This window comes from Salmo salar, chromosome ssa16, assembly GCF_905237065.1.
Source record: "Salmo salar chromosome ssa16, Ssal_v3.1, whole genome shotgun sequence".
NCBI classification, from domain to species: domain Eukaryota; kingdom Metazoa; phylum Chordata; class Actinopteri; order Salmoniformes; family Salmonidae; genus Salmo; species Salmo salar.
In genome coordinates this window covers 16,137,544-16,163,530 of record NC_059457.1, presented here as the reverse complement: position 1 = coordinate 16,163,530, position 25,987 = coordinate 16,137,544, and the positions used below count along the sequence as shown (strand labels likewise).

The following is a 25,987-nucleotide window of genomic DNA, read 5'->3' as shown; positions in this document are numbered from 1 at the left end:
GCCTATCTGGGTGGCCTATCTGGGTGAATGATCTGAATCTAGGATTACAGGGACTCTCCGCAACTATATTCAACGTGCGGGACAAAATTGAGGCTATGATTAAGAAGTTGGAGCTCTTCTCTGTCTGCATTAACAAGGAGAACACACAGGTCTTTCCATCATTGTATGATTTTCTGTGTGCAAATTAACTCAAGCTTACGGACAATGTCAAATGTGATATAGCGAAGCACCTGAGTGAGTTGGGTGCGCCATTACGCAGGTACTTTCCTGAAACAGATGACACAAACAACTGGATTCGTTATCCCTTTCATGCCCTGCCTCCAGTCCATTTACCAATATCTGAACAAGAGAGCCTCATCGAAATTGCAACAAGCGGTTCTGTGACAATTGAATTTAATCAGAAGCCACTGCCAGATTTCTGGATTGGGCTGCGCTCAGAGTATCCTGCCTTGGCAAATCATGCTGTTAAGACACTGATGCCCTTTGCAACCACGCACCTATGTGAGAGTGGATTCTCGGGCCCTCACTAGCATGAAAACTAAATACAGGCATCGTTTAGCAGGCTTACAACGATGGCAAAAAACAACATTTGAAAGTGCGCTGACCCTGGTGCTAGAGGGGGTACGCAGCTGGAGGTTGAATGTTTGTAGAGGTACGGAACTATAAAAGTTTGAGAACCACTGCTATAGAACATTATAACCTTTAATCATATAGCCCTAGACTGGACAAAATATATTTCCATATCAAAACGTAAACTATTCTATACTGAACAAAAATATAAAAATGCAACACGCAACAATTTCAAGGATTTTACTGAGTTACAGTCAGTCAATTGAAATAAATAAATTAGGCCCTAATATATGGATTTCACATGACTCGGCAGTGGTGCAGGCCCAGCCTATCAGATGTAGTTTTTCCCCACAGAAAGGCTTTATTACAGACAGAAATACTCCTCAGTTTCATCAGCTGTCCGGGTGGCTGGTCTTAGACGATCCCTCAGGTGAAGCAGCCAGATGTGGAGGCCCTGTGTTGGCATGGTTACACGTGGTCTGCGGTTGTGAGGCCTGTTGGACGTACTGCCAAATTCTCTAAAACGACGTTGGAGGCGGCTTATGGTAGAGAAATTAACATTAAATTCTCTGGTAACAGCTCTGGTGGACATTCGTGCAGATAGCATGCCAATTGCACGCTCCCTCAAAACTAGATACATCTGTGGCATTGTGTTGTGTGACAAAACTGAACATTTTAGAGTGGTCTTTTATTGTCCCCGGCACAAGGTGCATCTATGTAAAGATGTTGCTGTTTAATTAGCTTCTTGATATGCCACACCGGTCTAGTGGATGGATTATCTTGGCAAAGGAGAAATGCTCACTGACAGGGATGTAAACATATTTGTGCACAAAATTGGAATGAAATAAGCTTTTTGTGTGTATAGAACATTTCTGGGATCTTTTATTTCAGCTCAGCATGGGACCAACACTTTACATGTAGCGTTTATATTTTTCTGTATAATTAGTGCTATCCGGGAACATTGGGATGTCCCTACCCTAAGCCCTAACCCTTACTCCAACCTTAACCCTTACCTTTTTAAACGTCAACTTCAATGGGGTGACGTCAGAGTTGGGCCCCCAATGATCTCGTTTAGACTTTTACATTCTAATTACTAGTCATTTGTTGTTACCAGTCAATAGATGTAGCCCACACATTGTTGACAGTAAAGAGAATAGGACTGCCTCGTGTCATAATGTCCCTCCCCTCTCGAGGTGTAAAGAGTTAACGGAGCAGTGGGTTTGCCCATTCTCATGTTTTGAGTGACGCGATCATCTATGAGACAAGAGAGGATCCGAGGCGGCCGCGTTTAACGCTGTTGACCACTACAGTCATTGCGCGCGGGGGGACGACAGACATTCGCCTTTTTTCCCCTTTTTTTTTTCGCGGACTTTTCTGTGCTATTTGACAACAATGCTCTTAGTTTTCCTACGGAGAATACTCACTGTATCGTGTATGAAGGCGTAATCGCGGTGTAGTGGAGCAGCTCGGATTCTACGAGGCCAAAGATAACTCTTCTTTGGGAAACCAAACATGCCGCGGCGGAAACAAGAAGCGCCCAAGCGCGCGGCAGGTACGTAGCCCACTACGACAGGAGTGGTTTTATTTGAAGCCATAGCAGCTCAAAGATTTGTTGTTCTCAATCTCAAACCTTTGGAGTTCCGTTTCCAGTATTTTTTTTTCATAGGAATACTAGTGCATCTAGTCGATGTATAGTATAGGCTAACTTGATTTGTAATAACACTTTGTAATACGAACCCACTATCCCAGGAGTAGCATACTAGTACTGTAACTGTAGGCCTATCCCTCGAATGTTACCATTTGTTTCCCCTCGTTACAAAGTAGCCATACTATTTGTCACAGTATCACCCACATCCGATGGCTGCAGTCAACTTTCCCCTTCCCATTGTTCCCATGGATAGTTTACTTTCCCGGTAAACGTTAACTTACCTTGGTGGAAGAATTAAAATGTGTGAAAAGTGTTCCGTCTGTAATAGCGAAATGCCCAACGCGGTGTCAATACTCTCTGAGTCTCTAGGGGATTTGAACATTTGATCCAAGCGGCTAACTTTGGAATTGGGAGGTGGAAGAATAACTTATGCTTTTTTTAATTGTATAAAATAAACAATTGGGTCCAGACGAAGAGATTGTGGACTGGAAGAAGGTATAATCGACAGTTGCCATGTCTGATTTGACAGTTGATTGATTAGCTGTCACCCGCTTTGATCTGTTTCTTCCCGATCTGCATCAGGAAATCATTCCCCCATGTTATGCAGCCCCATGACGTCACATTAAAAGCACTTTGAAAGCATTGTGTACCTACTCCCCCTGCAATGGTCAAGTGACTCACGAAAAAGCAGAGGGGTAAAGTGGTTTCACTGTCTGACACACACACACACAGCCTACAAACACACACATGCACACTAGGGGGGTTGTAAAATGAGAAGTGCACAATGTAATGGAGGGGAGGAATGGTTTTCTCTATTAGACCAGGCAGTCTAGGCCAGTAATCCAGTCTAGGAAGGCTTTGTTTCATGTTTGATTTAATTGTCTCTTCTCTGACAGGCCCATTCATCAATGGCTTTAATGGTCAATCAGAGACAGGCTGAGTGAGTGCTCCCATTCTGTTTAGCCATACGCTGGCCCAGGCTTTTATTTAATCAAAATGCCCCTGCCTAATGTACACACTCGCTCAGAGGGAGAGAGGGAGAACATAAAGAATGTCTGAAAGCTTTCTGATTTCAGAACGAGAAATATTTTTTCTAACTGTTCTTTTTTTGTCTTTTCTATCAATTTGTTTTGTCTCTCTGTTGAGGCAGGATCATGGGATGTTGTAATATAGACCCATTCTGTGTTTGTTGTGGAAATGTTAGGGTACTTTTAATGTCATTCTTTGTTCATTTATTCTTTCTTTTTACCTCCTTTTTTTGTCAGTGGGTCCCTCCAGCTGCAAGTTACAAAGTTGTCAACTGTTCAGTGGCACACAAAGGGTGATGATGAATTGATTGCAGCACAGAACATGGTGATGGAGAGAGCAAAGAAAACGATGACAGATGATGGGCCTTGATTAGGGACTTAGGGGGAAAGCAAGCCCACAGCAACCTTGAGACTTGCATGAAAAATCTCCTCTCTCGCTCTCATGTTCTCTATATCTCTCCATCTCTCACCCACTGTCCTTCCCCCTCCCCCTGAGCATTTTCCTAGAAAAAGCGAAGTTTTGCTTGCTTCATTAGACTTCACCTAATTAGCTGGAAAGGCTGATGGAGTCTTGACAGGCTTAATGATTGGAGATGACAAGTCTCTGTGTGCCCGGCCTCAACCAACGAGGTTTGCCACCACTTTGATGTAATCAAGTTGATATTACACAGTGCCTCCACTCCCGACGCAGCGCTAGCCTTTGGTCGTGCTGTAACTCAATTTTCCGCTGCAGGTGACAAATGGCCGTGTGTACCTGTGTGGGTCAGGTTTGAGTGCTTTTAACAACCAAGGGCAGGCTGACAGGAGAAACGCAAACAGCTGGGGAGGAAACTCCGGATGCATTCACATAGCTTATGATTAGCTTAGGCTGTAGGCCCAGGGGCAATGATGTTTTACATTAAAGCATTCTAGTGAGTGTACTCAGTGTAGTGACTGGGACCTAACAAGATGGCCCCTAGGTTAGCATCCTCACAGTTAGTGGCTCTATTTGGTATGTGTGTGCCTGCGTGGGTACTTGCGTGCGTGCATGTTTTGGTGTGATGTGTTTCTATGAATGCGAGTTATTTTTTTCAGCCAGGTATCGAGTCTCCTACTCAGGCCAGCGTAGTGAAATCCAGCCCCCTGCTCTAATCCGGCCTCCCTGTGCTCCAGTAATCTTTGTGAGCAGTTCCAGCAGTGCGGGGAGTTCTGGTTTAGACTGGGCTCTACGGCTAGAGGTCTCCTGTTTCTGCAGGGTCCGACCTATAGCTGCCAGGTCAGCTGTGGCAGCCATCGTGTGTGTGTGGGTGGGTGGTTTGGATGGCAGGGGTGATGAAAGGAATTGCAACCATAGAGGCTCCAGTGAGGAGTGTCAGTCATAGGCCATCGTTCCTCTGAACTCTTTCATCCCTCTACCTCTCCCTCCCTCTATCCCCTCCCTCTATCCCCCCCCCCATTGTTACTCACAACTGTTGTCGTCACTACAGCATCTCTTATACCGAGACAGAAATGTGCTCAGGTACTGTATATTATCATTACAGAGCACAGCACACACAGAACAAAAATACTAATTGAAATTGAAACCACATACGCTTACTTACAAACATGCTTATGGCCATATGAATTGCAGAGACCAGCAGAGATTGTTGTTTTATATCTGTCGGTGACTGCGTGTGTGTGTTCTGTATTTGTCATTACAGGAACGAGGGGGCATATGGGCTCGTAATTGTTCCACTAATAACAGGTAGGACTAGACCGTGCAGGTGCGAGTCTCAAGGAAGTTTTTTTTGTAGTTTTGTGGGCCGCGCCACCCGTGGCTAATGAAAGTTACTGTGTTTGGATTCTGTCAGGGTTGAGTCATGCCTGTGATCTATGTGTCTGATAAGTGCATACCTAATGAGGTTGCTGCGCCTGCCTACCATGCCGTTGAGGAGGGGTGGTTGACTGAGTGCTTCCCACAGGTATTGACAGACACCACCCAGTGTAATGATAACAATGCCACCCTAAACTGCCAGTGAAAGGGAGGGAGAGAGGTGGAACGGGCTTTTTTTTTAACCCCACTTGGCAGATGTCAGACCATGGGCCGGGCTCCAAAAGAGAAAAGGGAGTGAACCGAATCACAAAAAGAGTAAGCCATCCTCTTCCAGGGCCGGGACGATACCAGTATCACGATACTCATTAGTAACGTGGCAAGAAAACAAAACACGAAGCGGACTTAACTTCTTTAGGAAAACGGCCCTAATGTTGGAAACAAACATTAGGTTGTCATTCAGAATCGCATTTATTTATTTTCCAAGCTATAGCACACAATATTTCACATGCAGCACGTTTTTAAAGGACCAGTTTGATCTGCTGAATTTTTTTCATTTTTGCCATGGAAAAAAATAGTGCTACTGGCGTCTTCACAGCTCTACCCTCCTCAGATCAGGTTTCAGGGCCCTCATGTATGTGGAGTAGGCCTACGTAGATACTTTATAAAAATAGTCCCGCCATTCGTTGTTGTGATAGATGTAGCTGCGATATGGCAACATTTGGGGCAGTCTTGCTTACGCAAACCCTCAGCTCCCCTCCCAGAGGGCAACGCGTCAGAGCCTAGTGGGATGTGTGGTCTTTTCGGGAAACCGAGCCCGCTCTGGTCTTCAGGGGTCCTGAAACCGAATCCAGGAGGAGAATAGCCCAGCCATGCCAAAGAGCCGATTTCCTTTTCAACAGAGTCATTTATCACTGACCCACCCTTCGTTCCTGACACACTGACGTGTGTCATTTATCATACTGGCTTTAGCAGACACACAGGGAGGGAGGGAGAAAGAGCGAGCAAGAGAATGAAAGAGGAGAGAAGTAGATAGAGGGACTGAGAAAAACAAAGAGCGAGAGGGGGGAAGGAATTGAGAAAGAGGCAGAGTGAGTATACTTAGAAAAGGAGGAGAAAGAAAGTAACAAAGAGAAAAAGAACGGTTTTAAGAGTTTCTCACAACAGTATGGGACTGTACAAAATGCTGGAGAAAAGGTGGTGGGGAGGAGGACGACAACGGAAAGTGTTTTTAGATGACTGAGAGGATTAAGTTACGTGATGTTTTGATGAGTGACAGAATATTCTTCCATGAGTCTCTGGATGTTTGGTTATTGAATATATGATGCGTTTGTTGAGTGTGTGTGTGAATATGTATATGTGTGTATCCGAATGTGTGTAATTTACACCTTGTGTTACGATGCGTGTTCGCGTGTGTGCAATGGAGTTTGCGTGTGTGTGGCTGTGTGAGAGAGCGAGACAGTGTGCGCGACTGATGAGCGGGATGATGGGTATCACTCATGCTAGGCTGGCCTCCAAATGAACCCAAGCTGCTCTGCTATCCTGTGGTCCTAACCAGCACTCCCCAAGAGTAAAAAGCAGATTAATGATGGATACCAGGCTTATAGTGCCATTTATCATGGAGAATATTATTTAGGCTGGCCGTGTAGGCTGTAACTGGAGAGCAGGACGAGCAGAGTGGAAAGCCTTAGACAGACACTCACTGTGTGATGAATGACCGTGCTCTCTGGTGGAGTGTTACTAGACACCCGGGCCACAGCAGTTGGGCCAAATCATATGGCCCAGCTATAGTGGATGATATGACATTTATCCCTCAACTACACTACCCAGATTGCTTTGCCTGGAGGGTTCGGCCCTCTGAAAAAAAACTCGATCCCGTCTTTTATAAGCTAACAATGTGCTTGCAAATCATTTAATGGGAAAAAGTTATGGTTAGTTTGAATGGATATTCAGTTTGATTAGTGTAGCGTAAATTAGAAATACAATGGACTAGATGTCTGACCAAAACCCTCCCATTTTACTGTGCCCATGTGGAGGTCAGCAGGCTTCTGCTCCTCCGTGCTTCGGGCAGTTACGCCACAATCATGAATAAAAGAGTACAGTGAGGGGTCAAGGCAAGGCCAGCTCCACTGCCTCCACTCTCGCTGCCTCCACTCTCTTCCACAATTAGAAAAAAGGTTGTTTTGTTTCTCTCTCCCGCCCCACACACACAGACACTGGTGTTGTGATTTATGGTGCCCATCCATCTTAGGGCCCTGTCCATCACCTCCTCGTTGCTAGGCGATCATCGCAGCAGCTGTTTGTTGGGAGTGGAGTGGGCCTTGAATGGTTGTCCCTTTGATGTGGTGAGAACATAACATCTGAGAGGGTCTCTATCTCTTTCTCCTCAGATTTGTTTGTGTGTGCGAGATCTTTGTCTTTGTACTGTAGCTGGTTGAATGTCAGATTAACCAATATACACTGTGTACAAAACATTAAGAACACCTAGGGTTATTGCGGTGACCATATTACCGCCACACCGGCAGACATGACCACAGTAAAACTCTATGTGACCGTTGAGTCACGGTAATCTCCTCTTATGCACTCTGGACATGTTAGTCAAAATCAAATACAATTTTATTAGTCACATGAATACAACAGGTGTAGACCTTACAGTGAAATGCCTGCTTATGAGCCTCTAACCAACAATGCAGTTAAAAAAAATACAGATAAGAATAAGAGATAAAAGAAACAAGTAATTAAAGAGCAGCAGTAAAATAACAATAGCGAGACTGTATACAGGGGGTTACCAATACAGAGTCAATGTGTGGGGGCACCGGTTAGTTGAGGTAGTATATACATGTAGGTAGAGTTATTAAAGTAACTATGCATAGATGGCAACCGAGAGTAGCAGTAGTGTAATGAGGGGGGCACTGCAAATAGTCTGGGTGGCAATTTGACTAGATGTTCGGGAGTCTTATGGCTTGTGGGTAGAAGCTGTTTAGAAGCCTCTTGGACTTAGACTTGGCGCTCCGGTACCACTTGCCGTGCGGTAGCAGAGAGAACAGTATGACTAGGGTGGCTAGTCTTTGAGAAGTTTTAGGGCCTTCCTCTGACACCGCCTGGTATAGAGGTCCTGGATGGCAGGAAGCTTGGCCCCGGTGATGTACTGGGCCGTTCGCACTACCCTCTGTAGTGCCTTGCGGTCGGAGGCAGAGCAGTTGCCATACCAGGCAGTGATTCAACCAGTCCGGATGCTCTCGATGGTGCAGCTGTAGAACCTTTTGAGGATCTGAGGACCCATGCCAAATCTTGGAATGGGTTTTGTCGTGCCCTCTTCACGACTGTCTTGGTGTGCTTGGACCTTATTAGTTTGTTGGCGATGTGGACACCAAGGAACTTAACTCTCAACCTGCTCCACTGCAGCCCCATCGATCAGAATGGGGGTGTGCTCGGTCCTCTTTTTCCTGTAGTCCACAATCCTCTCCTTTGTCTTGATCATGTTGAGGGAGAGCTTGTTGTCCTGGCACCACATGGCCAGGTCTCTGACCACCTCCCTATAGGCTGTCTTGTCGTTGTCGGTGATCAGGCCTACCACTGTTGTCATCGGCCAATTTAATGATGGTGTTGGAGTCGTGTCTGGCTGTGCAGGCATGAGTGGACAGGGAGTACAGGAGGGGACTAAGCACGCACCCCTGAGGAGCCCCTGTGTTGAGGGTCAGCGTGGCATATGTGTTGTTACCTACCCTTACCACCTGGGGGTGACCTGTCAGGAAGTCCAGGATCCAGTTGCAGAGGAAGGTGTTTAGTCCCAGGATCCTTCACTTTTTGATGAGCTTTGAGGGTACTATGGTGTTGAACGCTGAGCTGTAGTCAATGAAAAGCATTTTCACATAGGTGTTCCTTTTGTCCAGGTGGGAAAGGGCACTGTGGAGTGCAATGGAGATTGCATCATCTGTGGATCTGTTGGGGCGGTATGCAAATTGGAGTGGGTCTAGGGTTTCTGGGATGATGGTGTTGTGAACCATGACTAGCCTTTCAAAGCACTTCATGGCTACAGACGTGAGTTCTACGGGTTGGTATTCATTTAGGCAGGTTACCTTAGTGTTCTTGGGCACAGGGACTATGGTGGTCTGCTTAAAGAATTTGCACGTCCTTGTAATCCGTCTGGCCCTGCGGCCTTGTGAATGTTGGCCTGTTTAAAGGTCTTAATCACATTGGCTGCGGACAGCATGATCACACAGTCTTCCGGGCACAGCTGGTGATCTCATGCATGTTTCAGTGTTATTTGCCTCAAAGCGAGCATAGAAGTAGTTTAGCTCATCTGGTAGGCCAGTGTCACTGGGCAGCTCTAGGCTGTGCTTCTCTTTTTAGTCTGTTTGCAAGCCATGGCACATGCGATGAGCGTCAGAGCTGGTGTAGTACGACTCGATGGTTCGTCGGAGGGCATAGCGGGATTTCTTATAAGCTTCCGGGTTAGAGTCCCGCCCCTTGAAAGCGGCAGCTTTAGCTCAGTTCGGATGCGGCCTGTAATCCATGGCTTCCGGTTGGGGTATGTACGTACGGTCACTGTGGGGACGACGTCATCAATGCACTTATTGATGAAGCCAATGACGTAGTTAGGAGTACCCAACTCACTATTGGCCTGGTACTCAGCGCTCTATTGTTCCTCTTATTTATTTATTTATTTATAATTTTTATTTCACCTTTATTTAATCAGGTTGGCCAGTTGAGAACAAGTTCTCATTTACAACTGTGACCTGGCCAAGATAAAGCAAAGCAGTGTGACAAAAACAACAACACAGTTACACATAAACAAACGTATAGTCAATAACACAAAGAAAAAAAATAGAAAGAATCTATGTACAGTGTGTGCAAATGTAGAAGAGTAGGGAGGTAGGCAATAAATAGGCCTCTAACCATTCTGACATCAATGCAAATACAATTGAAAATCACATCAAACACATCATCAAAACGGTATGTGCTTTTAAAACTCGCCTCACTGTGATTGATCACTTTTGAAGAAAGAAGTTCAACAACAGGTTGAAACTGAGTGGAAAACATGGTCATTGTGCATTTTGTTTCAAAGCCAAACACAATGAAATGGATAGCCTTTCTAAGATGGTGATTAATTCAAAACACCATATGCATATAAGAGCTTATGCATATGCAAAGGCCAAACACACATATATATATTTATTTTTTTAATAATGATTGTGCCATTTATATAATATTCCTTTCTACAGCGTGCAGAGAGCGGGACTCTTTAGTTACTACAGATTTCACTTGGTTTCCCAAATTAAGTGCTGGGTGTAACTGCAGGAACAGGCAGCAAATAACCAGAGTAGGCTACCTGACATGAGTGAAACGAACCACCCGGAAAGTGGCCTCCATTCTCTGTTCCTGCACATGTAACCTTTATTTAACTAGGCAAGTCAGCTAAGAACAAATTCTTATTTACAATGACGGCCTACCAGGGAACACTGGGTTCACTGCCTTGTTCAGTGGTCAGAGCGACAGATTTGTCAGCTTGAGGATTCGATCCAGCAACCTTTGGGTTACTGGCCCAACGCTCTAACCTGCCACCCATGTTATAATGGGCCATTCTAAATCCAAACTAATTTGACATATTAGTAAAGACAAGATTAACTTCAGAAAATATGATGACTTGATGAGAGAACAGGGTGTGCATAGCCAAACATCATACAGTAGGTCAACTTTTTTAAATGTAGATGTTCCAAAGGCTTGTATCTAGATGCTAAACCTGGCGGTTAATTACCGTGAGACCGCCAGTCTTTTGCACGACAATAACCAGCTGACAAAATGTCATGACCACCACAGCCCTAAGAACACCTTCATAATATTGAGTTGTACCCCTCAATTTGTCAGGGCATGGACTCTACAAGGTGTCGAAAGCGTTCCACAGGGATGCTGGCCCATGTTGACTCCAATGCTTCCCACAGTTGTCAAGTTGGCTGGATGTCCTTTGGGTGGTGGACCATTCTTGATGCACACAGGAAACTGTTGAGCATGAAAGATCTAGCAGCGTTGCAGTTCTTGACACAAACCAGTGCACCTGGGACCAACTACCATACCCTATTCAAAGGCACTTAAATCTTTTGTCTTGCCCATTCACCCTCTGAATGGCACACATACACTGAGTATACAAAACATTAAGAACACCTGCTCTTTCCATGACATTGACTGACCAGGTGAATCCAGGTGAACGCTATGATCCCTTATTGATGTCACTTGTTAAATCCACTTCAATCAGTGTAGATGAAGGGGAGGAGACGGGTTAAAGAAGGATTTTAAAGCTTTGCGACAGATTGTGTATGTGTGCCATTCAGAGAGTGAATGGGCTAGACAAAACATTTAAGTGCCTTTTGAACTGGGTATGGTAGTAGGTTCCAGGCGCAGCGGTTTGTGTCAAACTGCAACACTGCTGGGTTTTTCATGCTCAACAATTTCAATGTGTGTCAAGAATGGCACCCAATGGAAATCCAGCCAACTTCATACAAGTGTGGGAAGCATTGGAGTCAACATGGGCCAGCATCCCTGTGGAACTCTTTCGACACCTTGTAGAGTCCATACGCCAATTAATTGAGGCTGTGTTGAGGGCAAAAACATCCTTCTTTAACCTCTCTGGTATCATTGGGATGCTAGCGTCCCACCTCAACAACAACCAGTGAAATTGCAGGGCGCCAAATTCATAATTAAAAATCCTCAAACATACAAGTATTATACACAATTTTAAAGCTAAACTACTTGTTAATCCAACCACAGTGTCCGATTTCAAAAAGGCTTTACGGCAAAAGCACACCTTGCGATTATGTTAGGACAGCGCCTAGCCACAAGAAATCATACAGACATTTTCCAGCCAAGGAGAGGACTCACAAAAGTCAGAAATAGTGATTAAATGAGTCACTAACCTTTTGATCTTCATCTGGTGGCACTCCCAGGACTCCATGTTATACAAATGTTTGTTTTGTTCAATTAATTCCCTCTTTATGTCCAAAAACCTCTGTTTAAATTGGCGCGTTATGTTCAGTAATGCATTGTCTCAAATAACATCCGGTGAAATTGCAGAGAGCCAAATCAATTTACAGAAATACTCATAATAAACATTGATGAAAGATACAAGTGTTATACATAGGATTAAAGATAAACTTCTTGTTAATCCAGCCACTGTGTCACATTTTAAAAAGGCTTTACGGCGAAAGCACACCATGCGATTATGTTAGGACAGCGCCTAGCCACAAAACACCATACAGACATTTTCCAGCCAAGGAGAGGACTCACAAAAGTCAGAAATAGCAATTAAATGAATCACTTACCTTTGATCTTCATCTGGTGGCACTCCCAGGACTCCATGTTACACAATAAATGTTCGATAATGTCCCTCTTTATGTCCAAAAACCTATTTTGTTGGTGCGTTTAGTTCAGTAATCCAAAGGTACAAAGCGCGCTCTCAACATCCAGACAAAGTCAAAAAAGTACAATAAAAGTTTGTAGTAACATGTCAAACGATGTTTAAAATCAATCCTCAGGTTGATTTTCTCATAAATAATCAATAACATTTCAACCAGACAAAAGCTTTGTCAATAGAAAAGGAGAAGGCGCTGGACTCATGTCTGGAAATGTCCACTGTCCACTCATTGAAAGTGCTGTATCTCCATAATTTTTCAGAGTAAAAGCCTGAAACAATGCCTAAAGACTGGCCAGATGTAGAAGAAGCCATAGAGATCATGAAATGGGTCCTAAGTCTTTGTATGGTGGATAGGCTTTCAATGGAAAAACAGCCTTTCAAAATAATAGTACTTCCTGGATGGATTTTGTTCAGGTTTTCACCTGCAGTTCTGTTATACTCACAGACATTATTTTAACAGTTTTGGATATGCATATCCTAGCTTCTGGGCCTGAGTAGCAGGCAGTTTAATTTGGGCACGCTTTTCATCCAAAATTCCGAATGCTGCCACCTACCCTAGTGAAGTTAACCTGTCCTCCCCTTCATTTACACTGATTTGAAGTGGATTTAACAATACCTCAATAAGTGACCTCAAGGAATCAGTGTTAATCTAGTCAGTCTGTCATGGAAAGAGCAGATGTTCTTAATGTTTTGTACGCAGTGTAGCTCAGGTCCTGAAGGTCTGTACACAGCTGTTGTAGGTCCAGTCATAACACAACAATGCAGCATTCTGGGAGTACAGTACAGTTTGATCTATCTGCCTGCCCAGTCTCTCTCGCTCGCTCTCTCAACATGGTACAGCATTGAGCCTCACCTGGAGTGAGAGGAATCTCTGTTTTTCCCATCTCCTTGAGCACACATCCTGCACTACAATCAGCGGACACAGTGTATTCAATCTTTCATTAGGGGGTAGAAAATAGGAACAGAATAGGAGGAACAGTGATGTACAGTAATAGACTGTTGTGAGCATCTCTTTCTGAGCAATCAAACACAGCCACATATTAGTAAATCTTTCTCTTAAGGTTATGACTTATGACACTATTTTCTACCATTTTGAGTGTTGGACTATGTTGTCTTACCTCCACCGACAGTTGAGAGAAACTCTATCTATTACTGGCCACCTCGATTCGGTCTTATGTAGCAAAATGTTTAATTGTTTTTTTTTTATACATTGGATGAAAGTAGTGAGCTAGAAAATTGTATATCATACACGGCAGTTAAGGAACAATGGGAAAGTAATTCTCCTTTGAAAGTTGATAAACTTGTAACCCCACTTTTGAGAAAATGGCCCTTGAATGTTTCAGCATCGTTTACACCCTCTTAAGCATTAGCCCCACCCATCTCTTTAAGGATTCACATGTGAGGCCATGTACTAAACAGAGTGAGTAGTTTAGTAAACAAAGATTTGAAGACTATAAAAGTGGTAAAAGTAGTAGCTTACAATAAGAAAAAACTCCAGGTAAAAATACAGTATCTAGTCCTTGCCCTATACCCTAATCTGATTTTGGTGCATTGTCAATGTTGTTCACATTACTGTCTCAGGTAACGCACACTATATCAAATAAAATCTATGTGGATGGGTCACTATTATCTAGACATGTACACATGTTAATGAAATACAATAGATGGCTGTAATCACCCCCAGACACACCTGGCTATCTTGATGGGTCATGTGATCATCTGGCAAAGTGGAGTCTTTTGTTTAGACATGGAGCTAGCTAGCTAAACAATGAACCGGCATAATCCCAACTCATATTACTACCAATACAAACATTGTCATAGCTGTAGTATGAATCTGCAGGTAGCTAAAGCTAATAACTAGGTTTAATGTTAGCTAGCTAACATTGGGCTACAACTAGCAATGCAAATATTTTCTGATTCTAATAACATTACGACACAGATCATACACGTAATGTTAGCTAGCAAGCTAACGTTCACTAGCTAGCTAATAGTACGCTGTAACTTGCAATGAACATGACTTTCTGACTTACAATATCTGAAAATGTAGCTAGACTCTTACCTGTATAAATGGATGAACACTTCACAGCAGACTGGAACCATTTTAACTCGTTTTTGTTTGTAGCTACATCTTGTTTGTTTGGCCAGTGTTGTCAAGTCACTCCAGTTCACACTGACTGTGGTGTGTGCAGAAATGATCCCATCACCTTTTCCAACTGATCTGTCGATAGCACCTGCTAAATTCAGGGCATTAATTTTGGAGGATTGTAGCAAAACATTTACATTTACGTCATTTAGCAGACGCTCTTATCCAGAGCGACTTACAAATTGATGCATTCACCTTAAAAACATTTGTAGTTCTCGATGGCTAACGTTATATCTTTCAAAAACGGCACGGTAGAAAGGGCTATCAACACATACTGAGCAGCTCACATTATAGACAGAAGTATGCTACATGGCAGACCAATCCAAACTCATCTCCCAGCATGTCCAGTCCATCCATTATCTCAGCCAATCATGGCTAGTGGGAAGGTTCCTGACTTTTTCTGTGGTTAAACCAACTAGGCTCGTAATTTAACAATTTTATTTGTATTTACAGATTGGAATACACGTTTATTATTATGGCACATGAAAGTTCACATGTTCCAGATGGCATTTCTGCCCCCCAAAAAAACACATTTTGATTTAAAACCAAATATATATTTATGTTCAAATGCCTCTCCTGTGAAGTAGTGACGTACGACATACGCCTAGTTTCCTGAAACGAGTCACATTTTTTTCTGACAGTGAGTATAATTTCACCTCATGCTACTCCCTCCTTCCTAGCAACAGGGGACACGAGGGGAATACCACCACAAGACCAAGGAGTGGTTAGCTTAGCATGACAAATGTTAAGGAATGAAGACATTTCATTTTACTTTCCCCACTGATCTTTGGACATTTTGATAGAACCAAACAAGACTGTTTTTGTATGGAATTACTCTAATCTATTTTAAAGCCTTGAGTCAGTCGACTGCTGGGAAACTGGAACTGGTGGAAGTCGGCGGTTTGCGGTTGTGTGATTTTTAGGCTGTGGTGACTTACTTCCTGGAGGTTCTAAGTGTTATTTAAGGCTCCTTCCTGTAAGTAAGGGCCCCCTGCCGAGGCGCTGTGTTGCTTTAAGGGCGAGAGGGCCCAGTTAAAGAACAAATGTCCGGAATGAGAAACGCCACAGCTGTGTAGTGAGGCCCTGCTTAACTCTCTACACTCTCAGTACCCTTACTGTGATCTATGATCATAACCTTACTGTAGAATGTTGTTCCCTACCACCTCATGATCCTCTATGGATGTTGCCACTTTGAAGCATATCTTAACGTTTTTCAGACTTACCTCTATTTTTATAGTTATCCGAAAAGCAGTCTATTGGGTGGGATAGAGGCAGGCTCATCATGTTCAATGAATGAATCCACTCTCTTCTCCCTTATTCCTCCTCCGTTTTTAACTCTAGCTGGCTGTTTTAGCTGGCCAACCCCTGGTTTCCTAGCTGTGGAACTGTTATTGTTGCGTGGTACAGTAGCAGAACGAGAGAGCTTACTGATGGCATCCCTTTCCTATGAATAGCCATTAGCCACATTTGCTTTGGTGCCAGCTATGATAGCCTAAGTCTGTAGCTTTAGGCTAGTCGATGGTTGGACCACCGACGAATATAACGCTCTCCTTCTTTTACTCCTTTTCCCTTCTCCTTCCTCTCCCTCTTTTCAGCTGTTCTGTGATCAGCTCCTGTAGCTAGCTGTAAGCTGCTATGTCATTCAGTGGTTGAAGTGCAGACTTGGGTAGTAGTGTCTTGATTACACATCCTGTTTACCCCAGTGTTGTGTGTGATTTGGCTCCCAGCTCTACTGGCTGTTTCCCCATCTGTGTGGAGGCTGAGTGAGGTGATCACTGTGGGCAGTGCAGGGAGCTGAGGGTGAACAGATCCACCCTTACTGTTGTTAAAAGCTGGTTACTTCAGGATGCATGTTTTTTGTTTTCTTTCATATTTTTTTTTCAGTTGAAGCCTTCACATTTTCTTGGGTCTTGCTTCCATCACTCACCAGCCTTTCCAGGACAGGGTGTGGCTCCTGGCTTTGACTAAATGATTACTGATCATGTACTAGGGTGTACCATCTATCATCAGAAGAGAGGGCCTGGTTTTGCGTCTTACTTTTGGTGTTTAGTCACAGTGCCTGTTTATCCCATGTTTCTTCCCTCTTAGAAAAAAAGGTGCTAGCTAGAACCATAAAGGGTTCTTTAGAACCTTACACCTCCACAAATAACCCTTTGATAATCATTGAGAGTGTAGCTAGCGATCTGTTAATTCTCCATAGGTGTATTCTTAATAATCATCATTTTTCTCAGAATGAACCCAACACACCCATCACATTTTATTAGAGTGATAAATCACCTCTGTTGTCAGTCAAGCTTGGGAGAATAATTGGATGGTGGTTGTCACCCATGGTGATGGATGATCAGTCATTGGGGATCAAATTAACAGATAGTGCTCAGATGTAATGGCTGTTTAGCATTTTAAATTGCCTGGGAGCGTTGACTGCTGGTCGCCCGTTTTTATTGCGATGTCCTTTCAGCCCACATCTTAGCCTTGCTTTCTTTGGCTGTCTAGACTTTAGACTAAGATGTTGGAATTCTGTTAATTTAAAAAATATATATTTGCATTAGGAAAGGCTTGCCAAAAATGACCACTTTCACCAAAAGTAGTCATGTACAACTAGAACAAAGGTTGAAAGGAATATGTGAAGCATGTTCATGATAGGTCATTGGTCAAGACTATGAGTGAACTAAGGACTTGTTGTTCAACCTGCCTGCTAATGCCAGAGTCATAACCTCAGTGATTGAACCTGACATCTGTGACCAGCTGCTCTGGATACAAACACATTAACGTAGCTACCTCATCCTGACTGTATTTCCTCCTTCAAATTAGACACTCGCACGAACACCATCCGGAGATCGGAGGAGAGAAAAAAACTTAAGACTGAGATATCTCCCCTGCTGGTTTGTCCGCCGAGCGGTGAGCGATTTACCTCCTCAGACCCCCCCCCCACCCCACCCCCTCCTTCACATTATCATAATTGTATCCAGGACATGAGGCCAGGGAAGTGATCATGTCATTTTATTTACACCCTGCTTGGCCCTCTTTACGAGCGGTGTGCCAGGCCCTGCCAAGAGCACGGGGCCTGGTGACATCTTTTGATCAGGGCTGTCGCAGAAGATCAGCGGAGACTGGCAGGTAATGGATACCCAGTGACAAACTAAATCTACGGGCAGGATGGGAGACTAGACCGCACCTGCCAGGTCCCTATTAGACTGGCCCTTTCAGTGGGGCTGCCTGCTGACACCCACCGCCCCCAGGGCCAACATCAGACCAGCGCCCACCGCCCAGCCGGCCCTGAGATTGGCTGTTAGCACAGGATATGGGAGTTATTCCAGCAATGCCGTTTTTGTTTAGACTGGATGTGTTTGTGTGTGTAAAGGGATTAGGGATTTGAAGTGTGTGTGTGTGTGTGTGTGTGCATAGCCAGAGTGTTCGCCTGTCATAAGTATACAAGATGTTCAGAACATCTTTGCTCATATATTTTTTTTTTGGGGGGGGGGGTTGAGTCCATAATGAAGTGGACAGAAATGGAAGGGGCAAAGGGAGGAGGCTGGTGACGTGTCCTTCGCCAAGACATTTGTCCCACTTAGCTGTGACAGTGTGTGGGTCCCGGGTGGGGGAGGGTCTGTCACTACAGGAGACCGTCACTCTCTGACGATGGGAGGGGGGGAGGGGGCGCTGAGGGAGGGTCGGTGTCCCCTGTGAACGGTCAGGGCCAGGCACCCAGCAAACGTACACACCTGTCTAAGGTGAGCCGAGGGCGCACACATGCAAAGTGACAGGTAGCTTATGTTTTGCCATCGTCTCTTACTCAACCTCGCACTCTTCTTATGTCTGTTTCTCTCTGAGGAAATGTCTCTGATGTCCTGTGTATGTGTGTTTGCCTAACACCAAGCACCTGTTAGCCTGCTCCAAAAAGCATTTCTAGTCTGTCTGTGATACTCATAATCACTATTGGTAATCTCTTGTGCCTCACTTCCATTTAGTTGACTTTGAAAGATGTCGTTCTAACATTTTAAATAGTCTTATCGTCATAAATCATATTTCCCTTTATTAGCAATGAGTAAAAATCCTGTGTCTGTGTCTCTGTCTGTGTGTGTCTCTGTCTGTGTGTGTCTCTGTCTGTGTGTGTGTCTCTGTCTGTGTGTGTGTCTCTGTCTGTGTGTGTGTCTCTGTCTGTGTGTGTGTCTCTGTCTGTGTGTGTGTGTCTCTGTCTGTGTGTGTGTCTCTGTCTGTGTGTGTGTCTCTGTCTGTGTGTGTGTCTCTGTCTGTGTGTGTCTGTGGAGACAGACGAGAGGCAGTTGAAGAGGCGTCAGACATATTAACTGACAGATGGAGGTTGATCCAACTCATTTATTACCCCAGAGGAGAATGCCACAGCACGATTGAGCTTCATTAATTTCCGATTTAGCTTTCATTTCAAGCTGTTGCGCCCTGAGATAAATAAAATGGCACATTGTGTTTTTGCCAAGATATTGTTTTTTTGTTTTTCCTCCCTATAAACAAAGTAAAGGAGAGAGTAGAGGAGAATCAGCTAGTTATATGTGTGGCTGGGGTAGTATATAAACACAGGCTTGTCTGGGAGGAAAATGACACCTTAACGGTTGATGAGGTGAAATGGGATGACTGTCATTTCTCAACTCGGCTTTCACTCGCCTCCCGCACAGATGGCTCATTTATCCTTGCGAGTCCTCAGGCGCCCGTAGTAGAGAAACTTTCTCTACAATAGTTCAACTAACACCCTGTGTGGGAAAGATGGGTCAGTCTGTGGACATCTGAGGGTTGGAATTAAGATGAGTGACTGGTTGATTGTGACGATTCGCTTGGAGTCCAGTAAAAATATGAAGAAACCATATACACTGAGTGTACAAAACATTAGGAACACCTCTTTCCATGAGACTGACCAGGTGAATGGAGTTGAAAGCTATGAACCCTTATTGATGTCACTTGTAGATGAAGGGGAGGAGACAGGTTAAAGAAGGATTTTTAAGCCTTGAGACAATTGAGACATGGATTGTGTGCGTGTGCCGTTCAGAGGGTGAATGGGCAAGGCAAAAAAATGTAAGTGCCTTTTAACAGGCTATGGTAGTAGGTGCCAGGCGCACCAGTTTGTGTCAAGAACTGTAACGCTGCTGGGTTTTTCACACTCAACAGTTTCCCGTGTGTATCAAGAATGGTCCACCACCCAAAGGAAATCTAGCCAAACTGTGGGAAACAGTGGCATCAACATGGGCCAGCCTCCCTGTGGAACACTTTCGGCACCTTTTAGTCCATGCCCCAAAGAATTGAGGCTGTGCCGAGGGCAAAAGGGGGTGCAACGCTATATTAGGATGATGCTCCTAATGTTTTGTACACTGAGTGTGTTCACACCTTCCTAATATTGAGTTTCACCCCCTTTGCCCTCAGAACAGCATCAGTTTGTCGGGGCATGGACTCTAAAAGGTGTCAAAAGCGTTCCACAGGGATGTTGGCCTATGTTCACTCCAATGCTTTTCAGTTGGCAGGATGTCCTTTGGGTGGTGGGCCATGCTTGATACCAGTGGAGGCTGCTGAGGGGAGGACGGCTCATAATAACGGCTGCAACGGATCTCATGGAATGAAATCAAACGCATAGAAACCATGTGTTTGATACTATTCTGCTACAGCCATTACCACGAGCCCGTCCTCCCCAATTAAGGTGCATCCAAACTCCTGCGCTTGATACACATGGGAAACTGTTGAGTGTGAAAAGCCCAGCAGCATTGTAGTTCTTGACACAAAGCAGTGCGCCTGGCACCTACTACCATACCCTGTTCAAAGGCACTTCGATCTTTTGTCTTGCCCATTCACCCTCTGAATGGCACACAAACACAATCCAATATCAATTGTCTCGAGGCTGAAAAATGCTTGTTTATTCTGTCTCCTCCCCTTCATCTACACTGATTGAAGTGGATTTAACAAGTGACATCCATAAGGGATCATAGCTTCACCTGGATTCACCTGGTCAGTCAGTCATGGAAAGAGCAGGTGTTCTTAATGTTTTGTTAACTCAGTGAATATATCATTTCAATGTAACATCATTTTCATGCTTTTCACCAAGTCCTCCAACCAGGGGACAGGGTAGTTTAAATAAAATAAAAAAAGTGATCAGATATGATGAAATTAATATTATTTGATAGACTAATTCTATCTGCTAATTTTATAGCTAATCTGTCCAGTGTGTTCAGTGGCCTTCATATAACACACCGTCTCTTCTGTTTCCCCTCCAGCTTACTCTCCAGAGGAGTTGGAGGAGATGAAGGAGCATGCGATGGAGGAGGTGGTGGAAGAAGAGGGTGTGGACTTTCAAGAGGACGGAGAGAGCTCAGAAAAGGACCTCCTCACCAATGAGCCACTGGGTGACCGGGACTCCATTGTTGGGGCCGAGCTCTGTGCTCAGGAGATGGACATTGAATCACACGTGAGCGAGGCCAGCGACCCCCTGTCAGACTTTGAGACCACCTCTGTCAACGCCGAGGAGATGCCTGTCAAAGAGCATCTGAACGGAGCAGGGGTGAGGCTGGACACTCCCTTGGCGCTGGACACTCCCTTGGCGCTGGACACTCCCTTGGCGCTGGACACTCCCTTGGCGCTGGACACTCCCTTGGCGCTGGACACCCTGGAACAGATGAAGACCATCTACTCCAGCTTCCTGACCAACACCTATTGGTCGCCCCTGAACTTTAACCCAACGCCAACTCAGACACTGACACCTGTGGAGAAGCCACCGCGGACTAGCAGCTCTAGCAGCAGCAGTAGCAGCAGCAGTAGTTATGACTGGCACCAGTCCGCAGTGGCTAAGTCCCTGCAGCAGCAGGCCTCTCAGAGCCGCCACCACCCTCATCCCTCAGAGCCCAGTCTCTTCAGCACAGTGCAGCTCCACAGACAGAACCCCAGACTGTACGGCAACATCTTCACTGGGGCCAGCAAGTTCCGCTGCAAGGGCTGCAGTGCCGCCTACGACACCCTGGTGGAGCTCACCGTGCACATGAACGACACGGGCCATTACCGCGATGACAACCATGAGAGGGGAGCCAACGGGGCCAAGGGGCACTGGTCCAAGCCTCGCAAGCGCTCCCTTCTGGAGATGGAGGGCAAGGAGGATGCCGCGAAGGTGCTGAAGTGCATGTACTGTGGCCATTCCTTCGAGTCCCTGCAGGACCTGAGCGTCCACATGATCAAGACCAAACACTACCAGAAAGTGCCTCTGAAGGAGCCACTGGCCCCTGTGGCAGCCAAAATGATCTCAAGGAAGAGAGGCCCACTCTCTGGGAGCCTGGACCTCCCTGGCTCCCCAAGCTCAAGAGAGGTGACCCCCAAACCCAAAGCCTCCCTGAGTGGTGACCCCAATGACCCCTCCCACAAGGTCTCCAACCCCTATATCACCCCCAGCAACCGCTTCGGCCACCAGAACGGCGCCAGCTATGCGTGGCAGTTCGAATCGCGCAAGTCCCAGATCCTCAAGTGCATGGAGTGCGGGAGTTCCCACAATACCCTGCAGGAGCTGACCGCCCACATGATGGTGACGGGTCACTTCCTCCGGGTCACCAATGGTAACCCCCCCAACAAGAGAGGAGGCAGGCCCGTCCCAGAGGCCACCTCCCCCAGCTCTGTACAGGCCACACCCCTCACACAGGAGGGGGTTCAGTCAATCCCATTGGCTCCTACATTCTCCCCCCCTCCACCCTCTGCCGTTTCACCCCTGGCCATCTCCCCTCCTCTCAAAGACATTAAGAAAGAGGAGACGGAGGACGAGTGTACCAAGGACATGGTCAGCCATGACAAGGTTTCGAACGGGGACGAGGATGAGGAGGTGGAGAAGTTTCACAACTCCACCAAGTATAACTATCTGACTGAGGAGGACCTGAAGGAGAGCCCCAAGGGTGGCTTCGACATTCTCAAGTCCCTGGAGAACACGGTGACTTCGGCCATCAATAAAGCCCAGAGTGGCAACCCCAGCTGCGGGGGATACCCCAGTATCCACGCTGCATATCAGTTCCCCAACTCCCTGAAGCTGCACCAGGGTAGTGCTGAGAAGAGCTCCCCTCTCAAGTACCTATTCACTGGAGGAGAGGGGGTGCTTTCTTCCCACAGCAAGAGCCAGCCCCTGATCTCCCCACCAGCTAGTCAGAGCTACCCCCTCCCCCACCTCAACAACTTCCAGGCCATGGAGGAGCTGGTTAAGAAGGTGACTGAGAAAGTGGCCAAAGTGGAGCGGAGGGTGAAGAGAGAGGTGTCCCCCAAGAGAGAGGTGTCCCCCAAGAGAGAGGTGTCCCCCAAGAGAGAGGTGTCCCCCAAGGGAGAGGCGCACCGGCCCCCCTGTAGCAGTGACGCCGCAGAGTCCACCGGAGCAGAGTCCCTGCCTCGAGAGTGGAGGGCGGTGACTCCGGCTAACAGCGACAGTAGCCATAGCGACAGGGCCTCGCCGTCTGCAAGAGCGAGCAGGAGAAAAACGGTTCCGTTGCCTGCCTCTGCTCTGAGATGCAGCACAGCCTTCATAACAGGCCACGCCCCTCTGGAGCAGCCCTTCGTGAACCCTTTAAGTGCTCTTCAATCTGTGATGAATGTCCACCTGGGGAAGGCAGCCAAGCCCACCCTGCCCAGCCAGGACCCTCTCAGTCTGCTGTCCAGGCTGAGCCAGAGTATGGCCGAGAGGGCTGCTGTGGCCTCCTCCCCCACACACACCAAGAGACACCCAGAGCCTGTGGCTTGTCGGGGCATCTGTCAGTCCAGTGATGACCAGCCCATGGACCTGACAAAAGGGAAGCGTGATCGAGGGGGCTCTATGGGCTCTGACCCTCTGACTCCCTCATCCACAGCCTCCTCCGCCTCCCCTTCCTCTATGGTGACCCCTGCTAAGATGACAGTGGTCTCTCCCTTCACATCCAGCAGCCCGTTACATGAAAACGCTCTGTTGGACATCTCCGACATGCTGAGGAACCTGACGCAATCAGCACACCACGTCTCCAAGCCCCCCTCCAGGACACGGATCACAGAGCGGGTCACAGATGTAGTGGGCTCCACCACCCAAGAGGAGGCTGAGGGGTCCATGGCCAATAAGAGGAAGGGCCGTCAGTCCAACTGGAACCCCCAGCACCTGCTTCTCCTACAGGCCCAGTTCTCTTCCAGCCTCAGGCCGACATCCGAGGGCAAGTACATCATGTCTGATCTGAGCCCCCAGGAGAGGATGCACGTGTCCCGCTTCACGGGCCTCTCCATGACCACCATCAGCCACTGGCTGGCTAACGTCAAGTACCAGCTGAGGAGAACCGGCAGGACGAAGTTCCTCAAGAACCTGGACTCAGGCCAGCCGGTGTTCTTCTGCAGCGAGTGCGCTTCACAGATCCGGACCCCCGCTGCCTACATTTGCCACCTGGAGGCCCACCTGGGCTTCAGACTGAAGGACCTGGCCAAGCTCTCCCCCAAACAGACCCTGAGGGAATCCTCGAAAGGTGGGTCTGATGAACTGCCCCTCCTGGACCCTTTCCTCTTCTCTTCAGCACCCTCTTCTCAGTCACAGGAGGCGGGCAATGGAACTGTGTACCGGTGCCAGCTGTGTATCCGTAAGTTTGCCAGTAAGCATGCCATCAAGCTCCACCTCAGCAAGAGCCATGGGAAGTCCCCAGAGGACCATTTCCTGTATGTCTCTGGGATGGGGAAACACTAGAAGTAGAATTGACATTTCATTATAGAAACATTTGAGTGCTCCCAGCATTGGACATACTGGAATATAAGCTGTTAAAAAAAGAGAGAACTTAAAAAGAAACTTAAAAGAAAACAGTTGAAGGTGTGACAAAAGTAACTACTGTTAAGTGTCAGCACAAGGTGTTTACATTCATGGCCTATGCTTGTCTGTATTTTTCTCCATTTCAAAATATGTTAATTTCACATGTTGAAGATCTAGATCATGAATATTCAGCTGTTAAAGGGATAGTTCGCCCAATTACAAAGTTACATATTTTTCCTTACCTTTTACCGTAAATTGTCTATTGGCCAGGAGAGACCACGATACAAACTTTAGATTTGTTTTCATCTCTGAAGATAAGGACACATTTAAGTAATTTTGTATTTTGGGTGAACTCTCATTTGTAAAATATAGTAATTTGAGATTTATTATATTGTAATGTAGTTATTTTTACATTTTTGTGAAGTTTATTGGAATTTGTTGACTCTTTGAACTACATGTATGCATTGACAAGTTAACAGTTCAAAACAAGTTTGATACTCCAGTTTTTGTTGGCTCTTGTCACCTTAAGCAGGGTTTGCTGATGAAGCATTTCTACTCTAAGAGATCAGCCAAGAACCTGGGAGTGCTCTTCGGGAGAATTAGCCAAACAAATAAATGACTTTGTACTAGTCAGTTACATCACATTTTATATACAGTTTGTGTTGCAGGTTTTGTCGAATCTTCAGTATTGCTTATCATCATGTCAGGGGCCCTCAATCCATGTCTATGTACAAATGTACATACAGTATATAGGCTAACCACTTCCTGTTTTAAGTTATGCATACTTGTTATATTTCCTCATTTAAGAGGACTATGACTATCCACTGGTGCAGAGCCTTTGAAGAAGACAGAAATGACATTGTTTTGCACAATAGTTTTATAAATGTTATTTGATAAGAAAATATATAAAATTGAACTTTGTTCATGCCCTGTTCCTTCTATAATTAAATTGACTTGAAGTGCTGCACACAACTGTTTTGTATTTCTTAAAATATCACAAATGCTTATTACACCTCTTATTCTATTGTTACCAGGTCCCAAAACACACCCCAGCATCCACAAAACACACTTAGTTACTGCAGAGCCTTCAGCCCTGTCTAGGCTCTGTAATGTCTGCACAAGCACAGTCCTACCAAACACCACAACTGTAGTGTGTGTGGCTAGGAGCAGACAGTGTGTTGCACCGAGACGTCTGCCAGGTGATGTGTGCTGCATGTAAACCACCAGATGTTCCTGAAACAAACCACTGGAGGAGAGAGCAACAGCAGGCAGAGTGGGCTGATTACCACCGGGGCTTCAATGCCATCATCATGAGGCAGCCAGGGACAGAGGCAAAGGAGCTGGCGTATCGCCGGTTAATGTTAATATCCCTTGGCAGACGTGCATATGATGCTCGCACCCGGACTCCGACTGTATAGTTGTATACCTTCAACCGCTGGAACGTGAACCTAAACAGACTTTTGAAACACTCCTATTCTGTCTCAAGGGTATGAATTACTGTAACCTTGCAACAGGCTAACTGCTCGATCACACTGCGTCCTTGAGGCCGTGGAGAAAGTGAACGTACTTGCACACGATCTCTTAGTTACCAAAAGAATGCGTTTGTTATTGTCATTTGTAATTAATATATTTTAATGCAGATAGAATGCTACATTGACAAGCCATAAAATATTC

At 45.8% G+C, this 25,987-nt stretch overlaps 1 protein-coding gene across 2 annotated transcripts; it reads left to right on the top strand.

The window, feature by feature from the left end:
- The first annotated feature begins 1,820 nt into the window (after positions 1-1,820).
- Positions 1,821-25,280, top strand: tshz3a (teashirt zinc finger homeobox 3a). Of its 2 annotated transcripts, none has more exons than XM_014147880.2 (2): positions 1,821-2,122; positions 20,817-25,280. In XM_014147880.2, the coding sequence occupies exons 1-2, from the start codon at positions 2,083-2,085 to the stop codon at positions 24,251-24,253; spliced, it is 3,477 nt and encodes a 1,158-aa protein (XP_014003355.2). In that variant the 5' UTR covers positions 1,821-2,082; the 3' UTR covers positions 24,254-25,280. The 2 variants fall into 2 exon arrangements, with proteins under 2 accessions (XP_014003355.2, XP_045552978.1); XM_045697022.1 differs by lacking the exon at positions 1,821-2,122 and adding an exon at positions 4,685-4,969.
- Positions 25,281-25,987: the final 707 nt, after the last annotated feature.

Excerpts from the sequence above, each read along its gene's own strand:
- tshz3a (XM_014147880.2), top strand. The coding sequence starts at position 2,083 with ATGCCGCGGCGGAAACAAGAAGCGCCCAAGCGCGCGGCAG. Across the intron at positions 2,123-20,816 it reads AGCGCCCAAGCGCGCGGCAG|CTTACTCTCCAGAGGAGTTG; the intron begins GTACGTAGCCCA and ends TTTCCCCTCCAG.